The sequence below is a fragment of the Monodon monoceros genome, unplaced genomic scaffold (genome assembly GCF_005190385.1).
Source record: "Monodon monoceros isolate NGI ecotype Baffin Bay Population unplaced genomic scaffold, NGI_Narwhal_1 Super_Scaffold_11, whole genome shotgun sequence".
NCBI lineage: Eukaryota > Metazoa > Chordata > Mammalia > Artiodactyla > Monodontidae > Monodon > Monodon monoceros.
The window spans coordinates 71,077,368-71,100,427 of NW_021703767.1; the positions used below are offsets into that span (position 1 = coordinate 71,077,368).

The 23,060-nt window shown below is 37.6% G+C and overlaps 2 protein-coding genes across 9 annotated transcripts in view; one reads left to right on the top strand and one right to left on the bottom strand.

Moving 5' to 3' along the window:
- Positions 1-5,541, top strand: part of IQCG (IQ motif containing G) — a 41,365-nt gene extending 35,824 nt beyond the window's left edge. The window contains exons 9-11 of the mRNA XM_029214603.1: positions 2,290-2,421; positions 3,524-3,625; positions 5,049-5,541. Coding sequence (XP_029070436.1) covers positions 2,290-2,421; positions 3,524-3,625; positions 5,049-5,189 — 375 coding nt within the window. The 3' untranslated portion in view covers positions 5,190-5,541. The remainder of the gene's footprint in view (positions 1-2,289; positions 2,422-3,523; positions 3,626-5,048) is intronic.
- A 5,726-nt stretch (positions 5,542-11,267) lies between these two features.
- The window catches only part of LRCH3 (leucine rich repeats and calponin homology domain containing 3), a 115,105-nt gene continuing 103,312 nt past the window's right edge, over positions 11,268-23,060 (bottom strand). For 7 of the 8 annotated variants that reach the window (XM_029214135.1, XM_029214142.1, XM_029214139.1 and 4 more), the window contains 2 exons: positions 20,784-20,861; positions 11,268-14,209 (listed from right to left, as the gene is read on the bottom strand). In XM_029214135.1, coding sequence (XP_029069968.1) covers positions 14,084-14,209; positions 20,784-20,861 — 204 coding nt within the window. In that variant the 3' untranslated portion in view covers positions 11,268-14,083. Of the gene's footprint in view, positions 14,210-17,137; positions 17,350-20,783; positions 20,862-23,060 lie in introns of those variants that run through there. The other variant, XM_029214141.1, reaches the window with a different exon arrangement.

Consider the following 23,060-nt stretch of genomic DNA (forward strand, 5'->3'; position numbering starts at 1 on the left):
CCATATTATTTTATGTTTCCTGCTTTTCAAGCTTTCTAGTTGTTGCTCTCCTTTTTAAAATTATTTTATTTATTATTTTTTTGGCTGTGCTGGGTCTTTGTTGTGGCGCGTGGGTTCTTCTTTGTTGTGTCGTGAGGGCTTCTCTAGTTGTGGCACGTGGGCTACAGAGTACGCGGGCTCAGTAGTTGTGGTGCACAGGTTTATTTGCCCCACAACATGTGGGATCTTAGTCCCCCAACCAGGGATCGAACCCGTGTCCCCTACATTGGAAGGCAGATTCTCATCCAATAGTGGAATTGATCGAATTTTTATTTCTTGATTTCCAACTTTCTAGTGCAAACTTCAACTATTTGCATACCGCTTTCCTGGTTTTGTAATATCTGCATACCACCTGTATTACTACTATTTTCTAGTTAGTTATTCACCTAAACAACTATATCAATTTATTTTCAGTTAAGATAATATTATTGCTATAAAAGGAAAGCCAGTATCATTTGCTGTAAATAGAAATTAATGTAAATAGAAGTGAAAGAAATATCAGATGATGTTATTACATTTCAGCCAGCTCCTCTTGCCTGCCTGGAGCCTGTTCTCTTTTTTTTGATTAAAAGAAAACGAAAGTGTTAAGATTTAGAAAGATGTTAAAGACATGATTGCAGCAAACGGACAGGCTCTAAGTTAATCAGAATCACGGATTGTGATTGATTTTTTAAAATATCATGTTTACGTACCATCTAAAGGCTCCTCTTGATGTCTCATTCTTGAGGTACATGCTTCAGGAGTTTGTCATACATTCTTTTCTTGTAGTGGTAACCCTTAAACATTTAGCTCTGTTCTTTCTATTAAATCTAATCAATATCTCTATCTACTTGCCTTTATTAAGGCAAAGCTTTTACTTACATCTTCTCTTCCTCTCCTACATCCCATGTTGAAATCATTCATTATATATTTCTATTTTACAGATGATAGAATTGAGGCTTTGGAGAGTTGAGTAAACTTGTTTGAGTGCCAAAGTTGGGAGTTGAGCCTAGGCAATCTGCCTTCAGAGCCTGTGCTCTTTCCACTAGACTATACTGCCGAATTTGGGGTTTAGTTCCAGATTATGATTTATTACTAAAAATTTATAACATATAGCTTAAATATACATTTTACTATTTCTTATTCATATCTCTTTCATTTTATTTTGCTAAAGTATATCCTTGAGGGACTTCCCTGGTGGTGCAGTGGATAAGACTCCTTGCTCCCAATGCAGGGGGCCCAGGTCTGATCCCTGGTCAGGGAACTAGATCCCACATGCATGCCGCAACTAAGAGTTCACATGCCACAACTAAGGAGCCGGTGAGCTGCAACTAAGCAGGTGGCGAGCCTCAACTAAAGAGCCCACAAGCCGCAACTAAGACCTGGAGCAACCAAATAAATTATTTAAATAAATATATTAAAAAATTAAAGTATATCCTTGAGTAACTCTTTCAGAAAGACCAGGTATATTTCTTTCTTCCCCTCACATCTGAATGTGAGGCTGGCTAGGAATAGAATCTTAGATTCACATTTATTGTCTTTTAGACTTTTGAAAACATTGTACACTTCTCGACTATTATTTAGTCTTGGCAATCAAAGAGATGACTGATGCCATTCCTACCCTTCAGAATTTCTACCTACCCTTTATTCCTTTCCTCTTCACTGCAACTTCTCTTATCCAGACATGTGGAAGGCCCTTTTCCCCCGTTTTATTTTAAAAAATATTTAAATATTTGTTTATTTTGTGGCATGAGGGAACTTGGTTGCAGCATGTGGGATCTTTAGTTGTGGCATGTGGACTTCTTAGTTGCAGCATGTGGACTCTTAGTTGCAGCATGCAAACTCTTAGTTGCGGCATGCATGCGGGATCTAGTTCCTTGACCAGGGATCAAACCCAGGCCCCCTGCATTGGGAGTGTAGAGTCTTACCCACTGGACCACCAGGAAAGTCCCCCCCCCACCTGTTTTAAAATTGATAATAACACACACAAAGTACAAAAATATTAAATATATAGTTTGATGAATATGGCTAAGCACCCCTGTAACCACCATCCAGATAGAGACATAGAGCACATTTACAGCATCCCAGAAGTCTCCCTCCTGCCCCATTCCCAATCAATAAACTAACCGTCCCCCCAAAAGTAACCATTATTCTGACTTCTATCACTATAGAAAAGTTGTGCTTGTTCTTCTACCTTATATAAATGACTTCATACAGTATATACTGTTTTGTGTCTGGTAGAGCCATATTTTAATGTTTTTTTCCAAGTAGAAACTTGAGGAGAAGCTAGAGTTCTGGATGGAGAAATTTGATAAGGACACAGAAATGAAACAGAATGAACTAAATGCTCTCAAAGCTGCTAAGGCCAGTGACTTAGCACACCTTCAAGAACTTGCAAAGACGGTAAGGAAGCAGAGGCTTAAATACTGTAAGGCAGAGCAAGCACTGAGGAGTGGGTGGTAGCTAAGCAACAGTAGCTGGGGGATACTCTTTTTGGTCACAACGTGGTATGCCTGTAAACCACTAGGATTCTTTCTTGATGATGATGATGACGTCCTCGTTGATGGGGACAATAATAGCAGCAGCCGACACTTTATATTGCTTAATCTGTCCCAGGCACTTTTCTAGTATTTTACATGTATAACTTATTTAACCCTCCCCAAACTCCTTGAGCTAGATACTGTTTTTATTTCTACTTTATGACCTCTGAAGATAATTTATAAATGATGATTTATAAAAAGCTTCTGATTATGGTTTCATCATTGAATAAATGTAGAACTTCTCAAATTTCTCTTTTAAAAGATGGCTGCTATTTGTAGGTATACATTCTATTAATTTTTTTAATTAATTATTTTGATGTCATTAGCCACACATCAAGTTAGTATTTCATTTTTTTTTTTAAAGAAGAGGGCAATTTTTTAAATTAATTAATTAATTAATTTTTTGTTGCATTGGTCTTCGTTGCTGCGTGTGGGCTTTCTCTAGTTGCGGCGAGCAGGGGCCACTCTTCGTTGTGGTGCGTGGGTTTCTCATTGCGGTGGCTTCTCTTGTTGCAGAGCACGGACTCTAGGCGCGCGGGCTTCAGTAGTTGTGACGTGCAGACTTCAGTAGTTGTGGCTCATGGGCTGTAGAGCGCAGGCTCAGTAGTTGTGGCGCATGGGCTTAGTTGCTCCGCAGCATGTGGGATCTTCCCCGACCAGGGCTCGAACCTGTGTCCCCTGATTGGCAGGTGGATTCTTAACAATTGTGCCACCAGGGAAGTCCTGGCATGGTTCATTTTAAAGTTTTATATTAAAAATGCAGGGCTGGGGAGTTCCCTGGTGGTCTAGTGGTTAGAATTCCAGGCTTTCACTGCCATGGCTGGGGTTCAATCCCTGGTTGGGAAACTGAGATCTCACAAGTCATGTGGTGCAGACAAAAAAAAAGAACACAAAAAACCTGGGCTGGCTGGACCACAGCTTAGTGAGCAAATTCTGTAACATATGATTGATGTCTACTTTTGCAGATAAGGGAATATGAACAAGTCATCATTGAAGATCGTATAGAAAAGGAGAAGACCCGGAAGAAGATAGAACAGGATCACTTGGAATTAGAGAGCAGCATAAAGGTAGAAAACTGGCACCTTGGTAATTGGCATCTTGGGGCTTTTTCAATTCTGTAGCTGGCCAAACACTGAGGAATGCAGAGCATCTTTCGTTTATTATCACACGTGGAACAGGGAATCTGTGAGGAAGCATGGCCTAAAAATTGGGCTTTGCCAACACACGGCCCGTGGTGCAGGGAGACAGTTAAGAGAAAAGGACATGCCCCCAATTTTTAATCCAGGAAGGAAGAGGTGGTTAGCAGTGGAAGCAAAACCTAGAACTTGTGCCCAGAGGTCAAACTTATGAATACTAGTTCTAACCAAAACAGCTCTTAAAGGAATTCTTTTTAATATACTACTACTTCTTAAAATCCTATTTATAAATCAGTCCAGGCTATCTGCTGGGTTCAGATCAAGAGCTGTTTTCAAAAAAGGTGAAGGTGATTAAGTAGCAGTTCAGAAAAAAAGAGAGAGAGTTTTATATGAACTTGTGTATATTAGTGATGATGAAACTGGCAAGTCAGATTCTGGGAAATATTTTCAAGCAAGAATAACGTCAGCTGGACTAAAACTGTAGTTTTGACAATTGCTCTTCTCTCTGAAAGAGGAGTATCTGCTGAGACCCTACAGTGTGCAAGCTGTGGTTTAGGATGTATATTAGGGGGTGTATTAAGACAGTAAACTTTGAAAAGTACATTCAGGACCAGGTATTTAAACCCAAACTTGAGCTTTCCATTAGGAGTCAGATGTGTAGTTAGCAAGTATTTATTGAGCTTCTCTGGTGTTTTCTATTTGTCAGGATTCCTCGATTTAGAGCAAAACGGTAAGAGGTAGCTGAAGACCATTTTTGTTTTCTTTTCATTAGTGGATTTGCTCCCAGTCTTTGAAGCTTAATCTGATTTGAAAGTAGACCAGACTGTATTTAGAACAGTTGTGTCTAATGACTAAGATATTCAAGGGAGCTAACTAAATCCTTTTTGAAGGGGAGTTTTGATCCTTTCATCAATCATTAGAGATTGAAATGCACCAGGAAACCTACTGAAATCACTAGATTATCTGCACATTTTTGACTGAGTGCTTGCTTTTGCCTGTGGTCCAGGTAACTAGCATTGCTTTTGGATCAAATGGTTGTTAGATTTGGGGAACTTGGAAGTTCATAAAGAGCAGCAGTACAAGGGACTCAGGTTTCTAAGTGTAAAGGAAAGATAGGCCTAATCAGATCCCTTTTCTTTAGTTTTACTCCTTGAAAACTTTAGAGTCCAGGGCTTAAGCTCTGAGTCCCGCACAACAGGCAAGCACTGCTCAAAGATAGCATGCTTGGCCACTTCTGTGTCTCAGAGACCATCTTCACAGAAGTTAGTTTATGAAGAAACAATCCCCTTATGTAGAAAGAATGCAGCTTGTCAGGCATACTACAAATTGTACCCACTTCCCTGTCCTCTTCCAGCTCCAGGCCTGGTGGCGAGGCACTGTGGTGCGGAAGGAAATTGGTGGTTTCAAAATGCCCAAGAAGGACAAAGATGATGGCAAGGATTCAAAAGGTAAAGGTAAAGGCACAGACAAGGACAAGCGGAGAGGCAAGAAGTGACCAAGTTATCTTCTGTCTTTTCTGCTGGTGTTTTGGAGGTCGGAAGGAGGACCTGAAGGGAGTAAGAAATATCTTTTACCATCACAGATAACTCATCTACAGGTTGTTTCTTATTTGGACATTCTCAGGTGAGGCCTAGTTATACTAGGTCACCTTGACTGTTATACTAGTTTTCAAACCCTTAATTAGGATTATACTGTGGATTCAGAGCTTCTTCATAACTTGAAAAAAAAATTCCTGGGAAGAAATATTTCTAGGAGTCTTGTGAAGATTCCTCTCGCTCTTTCTCACCAGAAAAAAAGTACATAATCCTAGTTATAGTGATACATTAAAACTTCAGTAATTCCTGTAATGTCTCTGATTCTGACTTTATTCAACTTGCCTATAGTGAAAAATGGCACTTAGGAGCAAAGAGTGTCATAAATGACACTCTTTTTTTGGCATCTCATTTATTTTTTTATACAGCATGTTCTTATTACTTATCTATTATATATATATTAGTGTATACATGTCAATCCCAACCTCCCAATTCATCACACCACCACCCCCTGCCACTTTCTCCCCTTGGTGTCCATACGTTTGTGCTCTACATCTGTCTCTATTTCTGCCCTGCAAACTGGTTCATCTGTACCATTTTTCTAGGTTCCACATATATGCATTAATATACAATATTTGTTTTTCTCTTTCTGACTTCACTCTGTATGACAGTCTCTAGGTCCATCCACGTCTCCAAAAATGACCCAATTTCATTTCTTTTTATGTCTGAATAATATTCCATTGTATATATGTACCACATCTTCTTTATCCATTTGTCTGTCGATGGGCATTTAGGTTGCTTCCATGACCTGGCTATTGTAAATAGTGCTGCAATGAACATTGGGGTGCATGTGTCTTTTTGAATTATGGTTTTCTCAGGGTATATGCCCAGTAGTGGGATTGCTGGGTCATATGGTAATTCTATTTTTAGTTTTTTAAGGAACCTCCATCCTGTTCTCCATAGTGGCTGTATCAATTTACATTCCCACCAACAGTGCAAGAGGGCTCCCTTTTCTCCACACCCTCTCCAGCATTTGTTGTCTGTAGATTTTCTGATGATGCCCATTCTAACCGGTGTGAGGTGATTCCTCACTGTAGTTTTGATTTGCGTTTCTCTAATAATTAGTGATGTTGGGCAGCTTTTCATGTGTTTGTTGGCAATCTGTGTACCTTCTATGGAGAAATGTCTATTTAGGTCTTCTGCCCATTTTTTGATTGTTTTTTTTGTGGTACGCGGACCTCTCACTGTCTTGGCCTCTCCCGTTGCGGAGCAGAGGCTCCAGACGCGCAGGCTCAGTGGCCATGGCTCACGGGCCCAGCCACTCCGCGGCATGTGGGATCTTCCCGGACCGGGGCACGAACCCGTGTCCCCTGCATTGGCAGGCAGACTCTCAACCACTGTGCCACCAGGGAAGCCCCTATTTTTTTTTAATACTGAGCTGCACGAGCTGTTTATACATTTTGGAGATTAATCCTTTGTCCATTGATTCGTTTTGCAAATATTTTCTCCCATTCTGAGGGTTATCTTTTCTTGTTTATAGTTTCCTTTGCTGTGCAAAAGCTTTTAAGTTTCATTAGGTCCCATTTGTTTATTTGTTTTTATTTCCATTACTCTAGGAGGTGGGTCAAAAAAGATCTTGCTGTGATTTATGTCAAAGAGTGTTCTTCCTATGTTTTCCTCTAAGAGTTTTATAGTGTCCGGTCTTACATTTAGGTCTTTAATCCATTTTGAGTTTATTTTTGTGTATGGTGTTAGGGAGTGTTCTAACTTCATTCTTTTACATGTAGCTGTCCAGTTTTCCCATCACCATTTATTGAAGAGACTATTTTTTCTCCATTGTATATCCTTGCCTCCTTTGTCATAGATTAGGTAACCATAGGTGTGTGGGTTTATCTCTGGGCTTTCTATCCTGTTTCATTGATCTATATTTCTGTTTTTGTGCCAGTACCATATGGTCTTAATTACTGTAACTTTGTAGTATAGCCCAAAGTCAGGGAGTCTGATTCCTCCAGCTCCGTTTTTTCCCCTCAAGATTGCTTTAGCTATTCGGGGTTTTTTGTGTCTCCATACAAATTTTAAGATTTTTTGTTCTAGTTCTGTAAAAAATGCCATTGGTAATTTGATAGGGAATCCATTGAATCTGTAGATTGCTTTGAGTAGTATAGTCATTTTCACAATGTTGATTCTTCCAATCCGAGAACGTGGTATATCTCTCCACCTGTTTGTGTCATCTTTGATTTCTTTCATCAGTGTATAGTTTTCTGAGTACAGGTCTTTTACCTCCTTTGTAGGTTTATTCCTAGATATTTTATTCTTTTTGTTGCAATGGTGAATGGGATTGTTCCCTTACTTTCTCTTTCTGATCTTTCATTGTTAGTGTATAGGAATGCAAGAGATTTCTGTGCATTAATTTTGTATCCTGCAACTTTACCAAATTCATTGATTAGCTCTAGTAGTTTTCTACTGGCATCTTTAGGATTCTCTATGTATGGTATCATGCCATCTGCAGTGACAGTTTTACTTCTTCTTTTCCGACTTGGATTCCTTTTACTTCTTTTTCTTCTCTGATTGCTGTGGCTGAAACTTCCAAAAACTATGTTGAATAATAGTGGTGAGAGTGGACAACCTTGTCTTGTTCCTGATCTTAGCGGAAATGGTTTCAGTTTTTCACCATTGAGAATGATGTTTGCTGTGGGTTTGTCATATATGGCCTTTATTATGTTCAGGTAGGTTCCCTCTATGCCCACTTTTTGGATAGTTATCATAAATGGGTGTTGAATTTTGTCAAAAGCTTTTTCTGCATCTGTTGAGATGATCATATGGTTTTTATTCTTCAATATATTAATATGGTGTATCACATTGATTGATTTGTGTATATTGAAGAATCCTTGCATCACTGGGATAAGTCCCAGTCGATCATGGTGTATGATCCTTTTAATGTGTTGCTGGACTCTGTTTGCTAGTATTTATTGAGGATTTTTGCATCTATACTCCTCAGTGATATTGGTCTATAATTTTCTCTTTTTGTAGTAGCTTTGTCTGGTTTTGGTATCAGGGTGATGGTAGCTTCATAGAATGAGTTTGGGGGTGTTCCTTCCTTTGCAATTTTTTGGAAGATGGGTGTTAGCTCTTTTCTAAATCTTTGATAGAATTCACCTGTGAAGCCATCTGGTCCTGGACTTCTGTTTGTTGGAGGATTTTTAATCAGAGTTTCAACTTCATTACTTGTGATTGGTCTGTTCATATTTTCTATTTCTTCCTGGTTCAGTCTTGGAAGGTTATACCGTTCTAAGCATTTGTCCATTTTTTCCAGGTTGTCTATCTTATTAGCATAGAGTTGCTTGTAGTAGTCTCTTATGATGCTCTGTATTTCTACGGTGTCCGTTGTAACTTCTCCTTTTTCATTTCTAATTTTTATTGAGTCCTCTCCCTCTTTTTCTTGATGAGTCTGGCTAAAGCTTTATCAATTTTATCTTCTCAAAGAACCAGCTTTTAGTTTCATTGATCTTTGCTATTGTTTTGTTTCTATTTCGTTTGTTTCTGCTCTGATGTTTATGATTTCTTCCTTCTACTTACTTTGGGTTTTGTTTGTCCTTCTTTCTCTAGTTCCTTTAGGTATAAGGTTAGATTGAGATTTTTCTTGTTTCTTGAGGTAGGATTGTGTTACTATAAACGTACCTCTTATAACTGCTTTTGCTGCATCCCATAGGTTTTGGATTGTCGTGTTTTTGTTGTCATTTTTCTCTAGGTATTTTTTTATTTCCTCTGATTTCTTCAGTGATCTCTTGGTTATTTAGTAACGTATTGTTTAGCCTCCATGTGTTTGTGTTTTTATGGTTTTTTCCCTGTAATTGATTTCTAATCTCATAGCGTTGTGGTCGGAAAAGATGCTTGATATGATTTCAGTTTTCTTAAATTTACCGAGGCTTGATTTGTGACACAAGGTGTGATCTATCCTGGAGAATGTTCCGTGTGCACTTGAGAAGAATGTGTAATCTGCTGTTTTTGGATGGAATGTCCTGTAAATATCAATTAAATCTCTCTGGTCTATTGTGTCATTTACAGCTTGTGTTTCCTTATTAATTTTCTGTGTGGATGATCTGTCCGTTGGTGTAAGTGAAGTGTTAATGTCCCCCACTATTATTGTGTTACTGTTGATTTCCTCTTTTATAGCTGTTAGCAGTTGCCTTATGTATTGAGGTGCTCCTATGTTGGGTGCATATATATTTGTAATTGTTATATCTTCTTAGATTGATCCCTTGATCATTATATAGTGTCCCTCCTTGTCTCTTATAACATTCTTTATTTTAAAGTCTATTTTATCTGATACGAGTATTGCTACTCAAGCTTTCTTTTGATTTCCATTTGCATGGAATATCTTTTTCCATCCCCTCGCTTTCAGTCTGTATGTGTCCCTTGGCCTGAAGTGGGTCTCTTGTAGACAGCATATATATGGGTCTTGTTTCTGTATCCATTCAGTGTGCCTGTGTCTTTTGGTTGGAGCATTTAATCCATTCATGTGTAAGGTAATTATCGATATTTATGTTCCTATTACCATTTTCTTCATTGTTATGGGTTTGTTTTTGGTAGGACATTTTCTTCTCTTGTGTTTCCCACTTAGAGAAGTTCCTTTATCATTTGTTGTAGAGCTGGGTTGGTGGTGCCGAATTCTCTTAGATTTTGCTTGTATGTAAGGCCTTTGCTTTCTCCATCAAATCTGAATGAGATCCTTGCCAGGTAGAGTGATCTTGGTTATAGGTTCTTCCCTTTCATCACTTTATCATGCCACTCCCTTCTGCCTTGTAGTTTCTGCTGAGACATCACCTGTTAACCTTATGGGATTTCCCTTGTATGTTGTTTTCCCCTTGGTGCTTTTAATAATTTTTGTCAATTTGATTACTGTATGTCCCAGCATGTTTCTCCTTGGGTTTATGCTGCCTGGGACTCTCTGCACTTCCTGGACTTGGGTGGCTATCTCCTTTCCCGTGTTAGGGAAGTTTCCAACTATAATGTCTTCAAATATTTTCTTGGGTGCCTTCTCTCTTTTCTTTCTGGGACTTCTATAATGTGAATTTTGGTGTGTTTAATGTTGTCCCAGAGGTCTCTTAGGCTGTCTTCATTTCTTTTCATTCTTTTTTCTTTATTCTGTTCCATGGCAGTGAATTCCACCATCCTGTTTTCCAGGGCACTTATCCATTCTTCTGTCTCAGTTATTCTGCTATTGATTCCTTCTAGTGTAATAAATGACACTCTTATGAGCAAAAGTGGTGTTCAGTAGGAACTACAAGATGATGTTTATCAAGTGTCTAGAATATTACATACACAATAAAGTTTTAATAAAGGTTGGTTCCTGCCTGCCTTTTAAATTTATTATCACTTTACTGTTTTTATGGGGGGGTGTCACATGGAACATATATCTTATTATAAGCTACTTCAGCTCCTTTTCTGGGAAGTAGGTAGGGACATAAATGATAAATACAAGATAGAAGTGAGATGTCAGAATATACAGCCCACACATAGGAAAGACAGGGGACACAGGTCAGTGGGGAGATGAGTTTGGAGATATTGCTGAGATGTGAGACAGTAGGGCCTATACCTGCTTTGCTTACTCAATAGCTCTCACCTTATGGGGTATTAAGACTAAAAGAGGTAAAGCATGTGAAAATACCTAATCTGTGACTGGCACATAAAGCTGATTGTCATTCTCTCTCTCTCCCGCTAAAAGAGAATGAGCCCATTGGGTCATTCTTGCCTTGATTGATCAGAATAGAATGTCTTGGAATGCTAAAGCTCTCCCTATAGCATAGTTGGTAATTTCTGAGAAAAGTCTTTCAAATGGGTCACATATATTTCAAAATTAAGCCTTATATCTAACTCCAAATACAGGACACTACTGATATGTATACTTCCTTAAAAAAGTATATTTTGAGCTCAAGGGACCATTATGAGGACCCAGTTTCTACTGATATTCCATCAAAGAATTTACCCTTTTGTTTTTGCCAAGGAAACCATGCTTTAGGTATGAACATTTTCAAATCAGCCTTTATTTCATGCTATTGAAGTGTTGTCTTTTATTTTAATGTCAATGTGTAAAGTGGCATACAGGCAATTTAAAATTACATGATACTGACATATTTATTCTTAAACTTATGCATTATATTTACAGACATACAAATATAGGACAATGTTTTACAAAATCTTTTACTAATTACATGTTTATAACATTTTCAGAAATAAAATGAAATCTGCTGTAAACCACCTTACTGCAATATGTATATAAAAACGTTTCTGAATGTCCATGTTCTCCTTCATTTCTATAACCATTTAAGCGCTTAATTTTAAAAAATTCATCATACTCATCAGCGTAGTCACACATCATTAGTCACTGCTGGACTTTTATCAAGTAGAGAAATCAGACTCCTTGATTAGCTGTGAGGCTGTATTTTCAAAAGCTATTAAGGAAAGTGACCCACTACTACTAAGTGTCCTATTCTATTCTAGCCAAATACAAAGGCCCTTTCTCCCATGAGTTGTTTCCAGAGAAAATTGGTTTGGAGTGCTAAGCAAGTATGAGACTGAAAGCCCAGCAACCTGCTGACTTAAAATCTCCACCGTGAGCAGGGGCCCTGGTGGGCGGGCACTTAGCCTTTTCTTCATTCACTCTTCAGCGCTGGGAAGGTCACTGCTTCAGTAGGAAGTTCATAAATGGTCAGGTGGAACTGTAACAAAGTCATCTTTATCTTATGTTAGAGTCTAGCAAGGCTAAATATTAAATTTTCTTTCCAGTTAAAAAAAAAAGGTATATACAAAACACTGAGTACAAAAATTTTCCAACAAAAACATCATGACTTGTTTTGCATCTTGACATAGAAAAGACATTCAATATATTTTTCTTTCATTATCAACCAAAACTGTAAACAAATATTTTCTAACTATTCAAATATAAATTTGAATTAGTCTGATAAAAATATATGAATAAAGTTTCATGCTATGTATAAAATTTGAAATACGTTGAAAATTCTAATTATTCCTATGGGAAAATTAGTCACAAATGTTTCAAATGTTGCATTATGTATGCTGACTGGGATTATTCCTTGCAACTATGTGACAAACAGTCCTGTCCTTTGCTGAGTTTCATTTCAAATGGCTGTCTGTAATTTGGAGATTGTACTGAGGTTTAATGTTGACTAGAAGTAAAAATACCTAGAGTTTAAAAATATACACAGCTAAATTCTAAACAAGTCCTATGACTGGTGGGTCTGTTTGGAACTGTAAATATAATGGGGTCTGGCTCTAAGCAGATAAAACACATTTTACTTTTGTTTCATAAGGACCCTGAAGGATTGGGCTTTGAGCTCAGATGTTTTGTGTTATATAAGTTTAAACCTGTGACAACAAGGAGAAAACATTATTTTGGCCAGATACTCAACATGATTTTATCCAGAGTTACTTTTAGATGCTGCTACATGATAAAACAAGAGAACATTATTCTTAAATGTATGTACTGGTAAAGAAACCCCAGAACAGTTAACAACAGGAAAAAACCTAGATAACTAGTATCTTCACTTACTCTCTTTACTTGGTTTACAAAGGCAGTGAATACCAGAAGATATCACTGACAACTAAGAAGGTCTCAAAATATAGGGGAAGAAAGACCCAAGTGGCTTAGACTTGAATTAGGGCTCCTGGTTTTGTGCTGTCTGAGCCCTTGGGCCCTTTTACTGCACCCATAATTGAGTAAACAAGGCACTGGTGGGGGAGCTAGATGGCTAGATGAAAAGACAGCAAGCTGTTTTTAAAACACCACAAGTGCTTTAACTCAGCTACAGAAATTGGCAGTTAGCTGAAAGAAATGTAAGAAGCTTGGCTCTTCCTTTATTTTCATAATCTTCTGTTATTTGGGGAGCTGGAAGTGCATCTGCTGTGACTGGAAGGTGTTCGCAGGTCCAGGTATCCCGGGAGCAGCTTGCAGGGGAGAAGGGGTGAGCTCAGTGAAGTCAACACACAGGATGCAGAGTGTCACAAGCTACCAGCCTAAAGATCTGGACCCTGTGTGTAGAGTGCTTGATTATAATATTTAGATAATAGTGGGATGATACATGGAACCATCCTCTAAGTGGTGGTGGACTGGAGCTGGGGGGAGGTCTAGGACACTGGCCTTAAATGCAACAGTATCTGTTTCATTGTTTTACTATGCAAAATCTAGACCTTCTACATTATTTTTATTTTACCTTGGACAGAACAGTCCAAGTAGTCATAACAGAGCTGAAAAACACGGTGAAGTCATTACTCCCCCCAAATTATACAAATATCTAGCTTGGAACAATGGTTTCCACTATATGAAACACCTGGAATATTTGTTGAGATGCAGATACCCAGGCCTCACTCTAGACCAACCGAGTGAGAATCTGTACTTTAACAAATTCTCCAGGAGATTCTAATGAAGAACCACGTTTAGAAACTAGTGGATTCCAGAGGGCTTGAAAACAGGGAAAGATAACAGCATGGCTGTGCCTTCAAGAGAGACAAATATCCTTCTGAGAAGATAGTCTTCAGTATGTGAAAGAGCCTACTCTCTAGAAAAGCACAGCCAGGTTAGGCTTCAGTGTTGGGTTCTCAATAATGACAGAATTAAGTTTCATTTGTGAAAAACAACCGTGTCTTCATAAACAATTCAATGCAAATGGATATAACCTCCCCTAAAATGGAGAAATGAAGCAAAATATTCCTGTTAGGAATCATGGAAACAGTCCCTTTCAAGAACACATAAGCGCTTTGTTAAGCAGACGGCTCACAGCAGCAGTCACGCTGTCCTGTTTCGTTTTGGCCAGGCCAACGCCCACGGTGCTGGGAGTCCTTACACAGCAGATAACTGGTGCTGCTGCTGCTTGGGCGGGGCAAGTTCCAGGAGAGCCTGGACCGTCAGCGCAACCTGGCTCAAACCCTTCTCTTCTAAAATGTGGAGAGGCAAACATAATTGCTCCTGAAATGGGACAATGTAACATAAAAACAAACAGAAGAGAAAAGAGGATGAACATCACAGAACTGAAAAGAAAAAATAAGCATCTCTTCTCTCCCTCATAATAATGAACTGAGATACGAGAAGTCAGTACCTGAGAATCTGACCTCTGTTAATATGAGTTACAGAGATGGTACCTGACACTCGTCACTTTTTTTTTTATTAATACATCTAAAAGTACATCCAGATCATTTTGAATATGAGAAAATGGACAAGTTACATACACTTTTACATACAACAGAAGATAAACATACTACTATGGAGTAAAAGCAGCATCCTTCACCCCTCATAAATAAAAGAGCAATGCAGATTAGTAAAATGAGGCAGGTGAAAATAGAAAAACAGTTCCAAGTTACTGGATGGCTGAAGCCTAAAGATATAACATTGTAGGAGAAAGTGCTTTGGAAATTACAAACCATAGGAATGCAAGATAGTTTCATGCCATAACTCAGACTACACGAGAGAGGAATGCTCTCTACATTATAGTCCTGACTATGAAAATCAGGGTTCTCAGACCAGGCAGGGATCACGGGAAGAAACTGAAGTATATCCTTGAGATTTAGAAGTATTTGAGAAAATGTCCCCTACGCTGGATAATTCACGGAAGGCCCAGTTTGAATTACTTAAAAACTTGAATTACAGAACTTAAATAAAGAAATCATATTTGAAAAAGTATTTTATATTCTGGTATTTAAGGTATTTAATGGATTAAATTATGCTGGAGAACTATGATGTGAGCTTAGTCATTGAACATGAAACATTGTTTCATGTTTCAAATATTTCAAATATACATATTTCAATATATATATTTGAAAAGCATTTACATATTTGCTTAAGCAAGTTAAATTACTTCTATCTTGTTTATTACCTCATTAATGTGTTTGGTTAATCCTTTCTTGTAAGACAAAAAGGCATATCATAAGAATAACATCTATCATTGATTAGATGAAAGAAAGAAGAGGTTACTCTTGAATGAAAGTGGAATTCTGGTTCTACTGTAAAAGACTATACATACTTATTAAAGAAGATAACTGGATTTTTCTCAGCTTTTCATTGGCACTTAATATATTATTAGGAAGTTTTACAAAACCAGTTGCAATAAAAAATATAACAAGTATGTTTTATGAACCGTTATTGGTATTTGTGCTTCTTAATCACTTTCTTTTTATTTAATACTTACCTTGATAAAACAAGGTAAATGGAATCTTTTGATCTTAAGAAACTAGCAACTTCGTATAAATCTTCTGAGTACAATTGAAGTACAGATTAACTATACTTAAAATGAACCTGCAGGGTGCTTTACTCTGGAGGGAGACATATTTCCTCTGAGGTCGATTCCTTGATCTCCGTTTCCAGGGGTGCCCTGCGACCCATAAGCCCGTGGCTTACACATTCCCTCAGTGGCTTATGCTTTCCAGATGCACATTTACCTTCTAGCTGGCTTAGAGCGAACTCTGTTCTCAAGAGAATGCACCATTACTCCCCCCAAACCACATAAAACACCATGTGTTTTTTTAAAGGGACAGAACTTCACAAAACTGAATGATCTCTGACTCAGAGACATCTTAAAAACAAAAAAAAAACCTCCCCCCAACTCCAAAAGGCACTACTGCTGTTTTCAACACAGTGTTTTCAATGTTTCAGCATTAAAAATAAAAGGTTTTTAATGTGTTAAATAATTTTCCCATTTAATATGAAAGAAAACCAAAGCAATCAGATCCTCAGATTGACTTCTACAACATGATATGGTTCCTCACAATCTTCCTTCATACATGAGTTCAGTTGTCCAATTTTCTTAACAGAGTTCAGAGATTCCTGAATGTTCAGAAACACTATTTATGAGAACCAGAATCTGAATGCAATTATAAAGTACTTTCAAGCATTAAGGCTAGCAGCTAATATACTAAGCATTCTGAAAGAGGCATTCATCACCTTGGGTACAGAACAGAGACTGCTGCCTAATTCTTTACCTGCTACTGTTCAGATAAAATCTCCTCAACAGCCTATCAAATATAAGTTCACCTATTAAGATGGTTCAAATATATTGGAAATTACATAAATTCCAATTTTAAATTCTAAATAGGATTCTAGAAGTGAAGTTAAAGATAACAAACATAATAAATGTGCAGACAGGTGCCTACCCCTGAAAGGTCAGCTCCAGATAATTTGCTTGTGTACTGTTTCCAATGTACACAATGGGCTCAGAATAGCAATCTAGGGAACCTACATTGTCTTTGGACTGACATTCTGATCAAGTTAAAATTACTAAGATTAAATGGCCAGTGCCTTGCAGATGTCCAGAGAGCAGATGCTTACTAGGTGGACTTGTGCCTACCAATAAAGACAGACTTCAGGATTTCAGGGCACAGCTCAATGCAGAGATCCAAGTGACCGGGTGCTCCCCAGAACAGAAGGGGTACAACTGTTTCCTCGTGAACAGCTGTTGAAAAGTTCAGCAACTCATAATTTTAATACTTCTCACAATTTCAACACTTAAGTTGTATTGAGGCATGGAAAGAAGGCCAGATGGAAATTTTATTATGCCATTTGGAAATAAAGTCCTAAGTCATATTCTAACAACAGGCTCAGGATTGTATTAGTAGGCCCTGCTCAGCATTTATGATAAGAGAAACAAGGCCACATATAGGCCACGAGAATGGACAAATGAGCAGAAGAAAATATACTGGTCTTTCTGCTCTTTGTTAGCAATCATAAATGCTTCCTAATGTGATGAGCTGCTCATCTGGACACACGAGGAAAGAAGTTATCTACCTTATTGGTTAGCTCTTTGATGGCTAACCAATTAAAAAAAAAGCACATATGTAAATACTTTTGAATGAGAAACAAACCTCCTTTACCAAGCACAGGAATGAGGTGGAAAAATCACTGCAATGCACTTTCGGCTAGAGGGGGAAGATCCAGTAATAAAGCATACAGAGAGTTAACATTAAAGCACAATAAAATGCCACAAAACCCAAAAGCTGGATAGATAGAGAGACAAAACTGGATTCTTCTGAATGTGCCCCAAGAGAAAGTAGTGTTTCAACAGTTCTTTTTACGCTGAGGTTTAGCTGAAGGATGTCAGAAGGGGAACAAAGATTGTCCTGTCCAAAGTGTGAGCAGGAAAGGAAAACAGAAAAATAAAGTCAGTGGATCAGAAACACAGATTTGAGTATAGAATTCAATATGATCATCTCAGTCATATTCAAAGAAACATATCCCATAACATTTTTTATTATGATGAATCAAAATGCTGAAAAACAAAACCACAAAGAATCCTCTATGTTCTCAGCTTGATTTTACTACTAAATAGCAGAATAAAGTTGTTGGTGATTAGTCTGAACATTCAGGATAAAATGAACAGAGGTGGATGCTGACTTAGGGTTATGTGAGGCCTGAGAGTGGCTGAGTGGGTGAGGCAACCTCTTTCTCGACTCATTCTTCCCTATTAACAAAAAATAGGCCAGAAAGCAAGGACAAAACCTGGGGGTGGGCTGAGGAGAGGGAAGTTTTTGGAGAAAGCCAGGTGAGTCAAGAAGGTTCAAAGAATGAAGAAAGCATAATAATCAGGGGAAATTTATTACCTGGAAGTCAGGTGTACTGAATGACTTGGTGTTCCTCTAAAAATCAAGTCCATCTTAACTAAGTCTTGTTTACTAATTGTACAAAATAAATCTAGAGTTGTAATGGGCCTTAGAGATCATCCAAACCCTCCAGTTCACAGATTAAGAAATTAAATAAAAGCATTACTGGACTTGATAACAGGAAAATATTCTTTCACACGTAACATATAATAACTCCAGAACATAAGATATTGGACTCAGAGGTTTTTATCACCAACTATAGTTTTTTGACTGTAACATATATTTAATAAAAGCATAATAATAAAGAGACTATCCATATGCCCAACCTTATTGGAGGTTTTTAACAATCACTTTATTCTTCAGTGTTTCATTCATAATTTAACTTGTAAACATTTAAAAAGTTATACTGAGAAGGGAAATCATTCACCTTTGTATATGTTTTCTGGACAGAAGATCTGACAAATTTTTCAATATTAAGTTTTATGTTATCTGTTTTCAAAAGTGATCATTATTACATCCCTGATTTTATTTACAAGTGAAACATAGCAGGTGGTCATGTTTAGGTAAAGGTCATAATGCCCAGAAGTAGGGGAGAACAAAGCAAGAAGAAGAGGTATAGGTTTCTTCTTCCCTCCCATGGCAGAGGGACCTGAGAATGCTAGTTTAAACCTACGAGTTTGTATTTATTCATTTTCCTTCATTTTGTTTTAGGCAAATGATCAACTGTTTTAGCAGAAGTAGCAGCATAACAGGAACCCATCTAAAAGTGTTAGTGATGGTGGTGGTGAGACTTGGGTGGAAGGCAGGAGTGGAGAAGGAAGAGGTGGCCCATGTAGAATGTCCATTTACTCTTTCTGGTAGGGGGAAAGGGGGGGGAAGGAGGATGTGTCAAGAACTCCAGTCTAAAGCCACCCTGGAAAAATACCCAGTCTTTTATTTTAGTACCTAGTCTTTTAAAATTGTATTTTTTCTATCTCCTGCCTTCAAATAAATACTGTTAACCATTGCTTGGCAAATGGTGGAATAAAATGCATGCTTTAAAAGGCGCACTGTTTTTGATTTTGTTGACTGATGGCGGTTATATTCTAAAAGAATTTCAGTGTATAGACTTTAAATCTGAGACAGATGACAGTTCTGTAAAGCCCAGAGTACATGTACAATGACTGTAAGAAGTCCTTTACAGGTTTGACATAGGCTAAGTGTGCCAGCACGTCTTGCCGTGTGGGGCCGTTTTCAGCACTCTTCTCTCTAGGTATGTGGTGCCTCTTTTTAATCACTCATATTTTTCCTCTGGTCCCATTACCTGCACCAACCCATGCCACATTCTCTTGTTCAAAGACACTGTTATGGAACTGGGGCAGGTACTGGGCATGCTTGTGATGGTCAGGTAGGATCATCTCAAGTAGGCATAAGGGAAACACTGAATGTTAGAGTGTACATGTGAATATTAGAACCTGCCTATTTAATATGGAGAAATGTATGCTGTTTATCTAGAAACCTTATTAATGCTCTCAATATGTTTAAAAATGGTTAGTTCTAAAAGAGATGATGAGCCTTCAGAAAACAATATGAAATAAAGGCAATACATTTGCTTTGAATTTGTCCACAGGAACAAAAAAGATCCTTGCCAACTACCACTAAATGTAAATTTCAGTTATTTGATAACTCAGCTTAAAAAAATGCAAAAGAAAAAAGTAAAAAATAAGTAGTAGAATCACAATCTACTTAATAAAAGGAGAAAAAGCACTCATGGGAATTAACACTGGCTAGTGCAGCTGCTCTGTGGAGCTGGGCTCCCTTCCACTTTGTGAAAGAGCTGAAAGGGAAAGGTGTTCATTGGACAAATGATGCTTTGACCTTCTCAACTCATGTTAGTTAAAGAGAGGAATGGTGAACTGGGTAAAATGAGTCATTGTCAGGAAAAGCCCTTGGGACAAGGGCTTAACTTTGAGAGAAATAGTGGACTTGTTGAGTCCAGGGGCCAATACCGGGTTTCTGACAGCTAATTAAGAAGGTGATAGAAAAGTATCATGTTTTTCTCCTTGAACGTTGGACAAAATATGGTGACAAGAACTGTAATGGTTGTAGTTAATGAAAAAAGTATCAAATGGCACCAGTTTTTATTTCTTTAAATTTATCTATATATGCCACTACATATAATATTTTTTAAGAGTGCCACACTTAACATAATTGTTTTTTAAAGGGTAAAAGTTTAACTATTTGTACTATTAAAGGGCAATAAAGCTCTAACTGAGGAATCTGGAGGCAAAAAATCTCAAGAGCGGGACAAGTGACTAGAAATGGCCTCTTGTGTGTTCAGTTCCAAAGAGCTTAGTGGAAAACTGGTAAAGTCTGAATAAAGTATGCAATTTAGTCAACAGCACTGTCTATGTGTTTATTAGTTTGGATGACATACTATGTTTACATTTATGTTAGATGTTAACAGTCCAGGAACCTAGGTGAAGTGTATACAGTTTCTCTCTATGATATTTTTGCAACATTTCACAAAGCCTAAAATTATTTCAAAATAAACATTTTTTAAAAGCATTAAAGCAAGTGTTAAAAAACTGAAGCCAACTGAAGCATTCTTAGTCTGAGATGCACTTGTTCTGAAGCACAGACTCTACTGTGTATGAAGTTGTACACAAGTCAGTCAGCAAGTGGGGGTATTAAGGAAAATATCAGAATAACTATTTTTGATTACTTAGCATTAATTACTTACTACAACATACTGAAATTCATGTGTATATGATTTCTTTGCTTGGTCCTTGGAAATAATTAAGGGAAACTGCTCAAAATATAATGACTGACTCTAGTAACACAAAATCATGTTAGTAATTATAAACTTAGCTCAGAACTACCCTGTAAGATTTTAGATACCTGCATTTCTAAAAGATTTTAAGAAAATAATACCCACATTTATTTAGCAACATAAAATATGATAAATTTATTACCTGAGGTACACCAATTTTTCTGCAGGCTTCGAGGAAATTTTCCACATTTCGTCTGCATTTTGCCATTGTTAATTTAGGCTGCAAAGGAAAGAAAACATGGTGTTATTAGCAAAGTTTAAAAAAATTTGCAAACTAAAAATACTCTTGCCAACTGCTTCATAAACTGAATGTTCTAGACCAGAGGGTCAGCAAACTTTTTCTTAAAGAATCAGATAATAAAGATGTTAGGCCTCACGGCCATATGATCTGTTGCAACTACTCAAACCTGCTAAGAGCTTGAAAGCAACCACAGACAATATATAAACAAATAAGAGTGACTGTGTTCTAATAAAACTTTATTTACAAAAATAGGTACTGGCCTGTGGCCCATAGTTTGCCACCCCCTACTTTAGACATTGGGCTTTGATTTTTGTAAGGCAAGTGCTAAATAGAGAAATTTTAGGAGGATGATTTAATTTTTTTCCACTTTAAAGCAATATACACCAAAGAAAATTTGGAGGAATAACAAGAAAATTAATTACCCACAGCTCAGTCATTCAAATATAATCATAGTTATTAACACTTTGGTTCATTTCCTTTCAGTCTTTTTAAAGAAAACAGTAATAATAATTAAAAAAACAATGGCCTTTGCTCATAAATATGTTGCAGATGCATCATGTCTCTACTCAATGGTTATATTTAAAATTTTTTAAACATTTGAATTTTAAAAGATTGGATTAAAGAACCATTTTCCAAAGGGTGAAAATTTCCCATAGGAAATTTCCCTAGTCACTAACTAGTAAGCTTGCTTTTCTGAAAAGATTTCTGATGACTAGAACATAGTTGTATCACATGACCTAAAGTGATAAAATTTTTTGCCAAGTGGGTTATCATGTAAGAAAGAAATCTGAATCTCATTTCCCAAAGTGATTAACAAACTCAATTGTTCAAATTCATCTGTTGGTTTAAGTATCAGGCATGGAAGCCAAACATTTGCAGGAAATCTGACCTATGGTTGTTACAAAGCAGATGAAAGCCTGTACCATCTCTAGAAAAAAAACGGTTTCACTTGTGAATATCTGGGTTTTCTTCAAAGACGGAATATCATACTGTTGCCAAGAAGACGGGAAACAAGATAACTACATAGTAATGGCTGAACGTACTATAATCTTGGCCTGAGAAACCTAGCAGACACTAGGATTGGCTTTATCATAAAAATTTTACAAAAGGCAACAACTGAGATGGAAGGAGAGTAATAATAATTTTAAAATTTCAAAGTGAAAAGCTTTCAAAATTAAGTCTAGAAAGAAGATAACAGGTTTCCATGGAGAACACCCCTTCTTGCCTATGCCAAGTTCTTCTGTAACTGAGGTAAAAAAGTAAAAAAAAAAACAAAAAAACCCCCAAATGTGAAACATAAATAGAATCAGAATCTTCTTAACAGAAGGAGAAGAACAATCATAGGGGTTCACACTTGCTAATTCACGCTGCAGCTGGGCTCCTTCTCTTAGACTTTTTACATGTGAAAGAGCGGGTGTTCACGGTAGGATTGATGCTGTGGTTTTAACTCCTTGCTAGTTAAGAGGGAGGTAAGGTGAATTGAGGCGTAATAGGAAATTCACTGTGGTGAAAGCTATTGGGACATGGGCTTAACTTTAAGAGAAACTGGGCAAAGAAAACATAGGACAACTGCTTTTCACTTAGAAGAATTTTTCATTAGCTAGAAACTCCCTCTCCATATACCAGTAGAAATGGAAGCAGAATCAATGCAACTAGCTTCCCTTATTCTGAAGGGACCTTAGCTAAGCAGACCAGGATCTTGATCTGAGTTTGGGAGAGAAGGCTAGGGGCGTCGTGTGCACAGGTGGATCATGAATGTGAGACTCTAACAAAAGAAGGGGACCTGGGCATTTTGTTCTATGAAAGAAGGACCCCTACATTTCTGAAACATCTCCCTTAGATGTTGGAAGGACAGAATGAAATAGGTCTTACTGCATAGGCAGAAAAACAAGTTTCCTTCTGTGCAAAAGAAAGGATAAAAAGATAGAGTTCGTGTTGCTAAGTAAGAAACTGGTCCAAGAGTCACCACCATCTCAGACAAAAAGAAAAGAAAGCTCAGAATAGTGATCCTGGGGTCCAACTCAGCATTATCTCTATGAGGAGTACTAGCACCCTAAATGTGTGTGGGTCAGGGGTTAAGGAGTAGAATAAAAAGATTCCTTTGAGATTTCCCCTACAAAGAGCAGATTTCTGACTGATGAAGGGGAAATGGAGTGGGGAACCATAATCTGTCTCCAG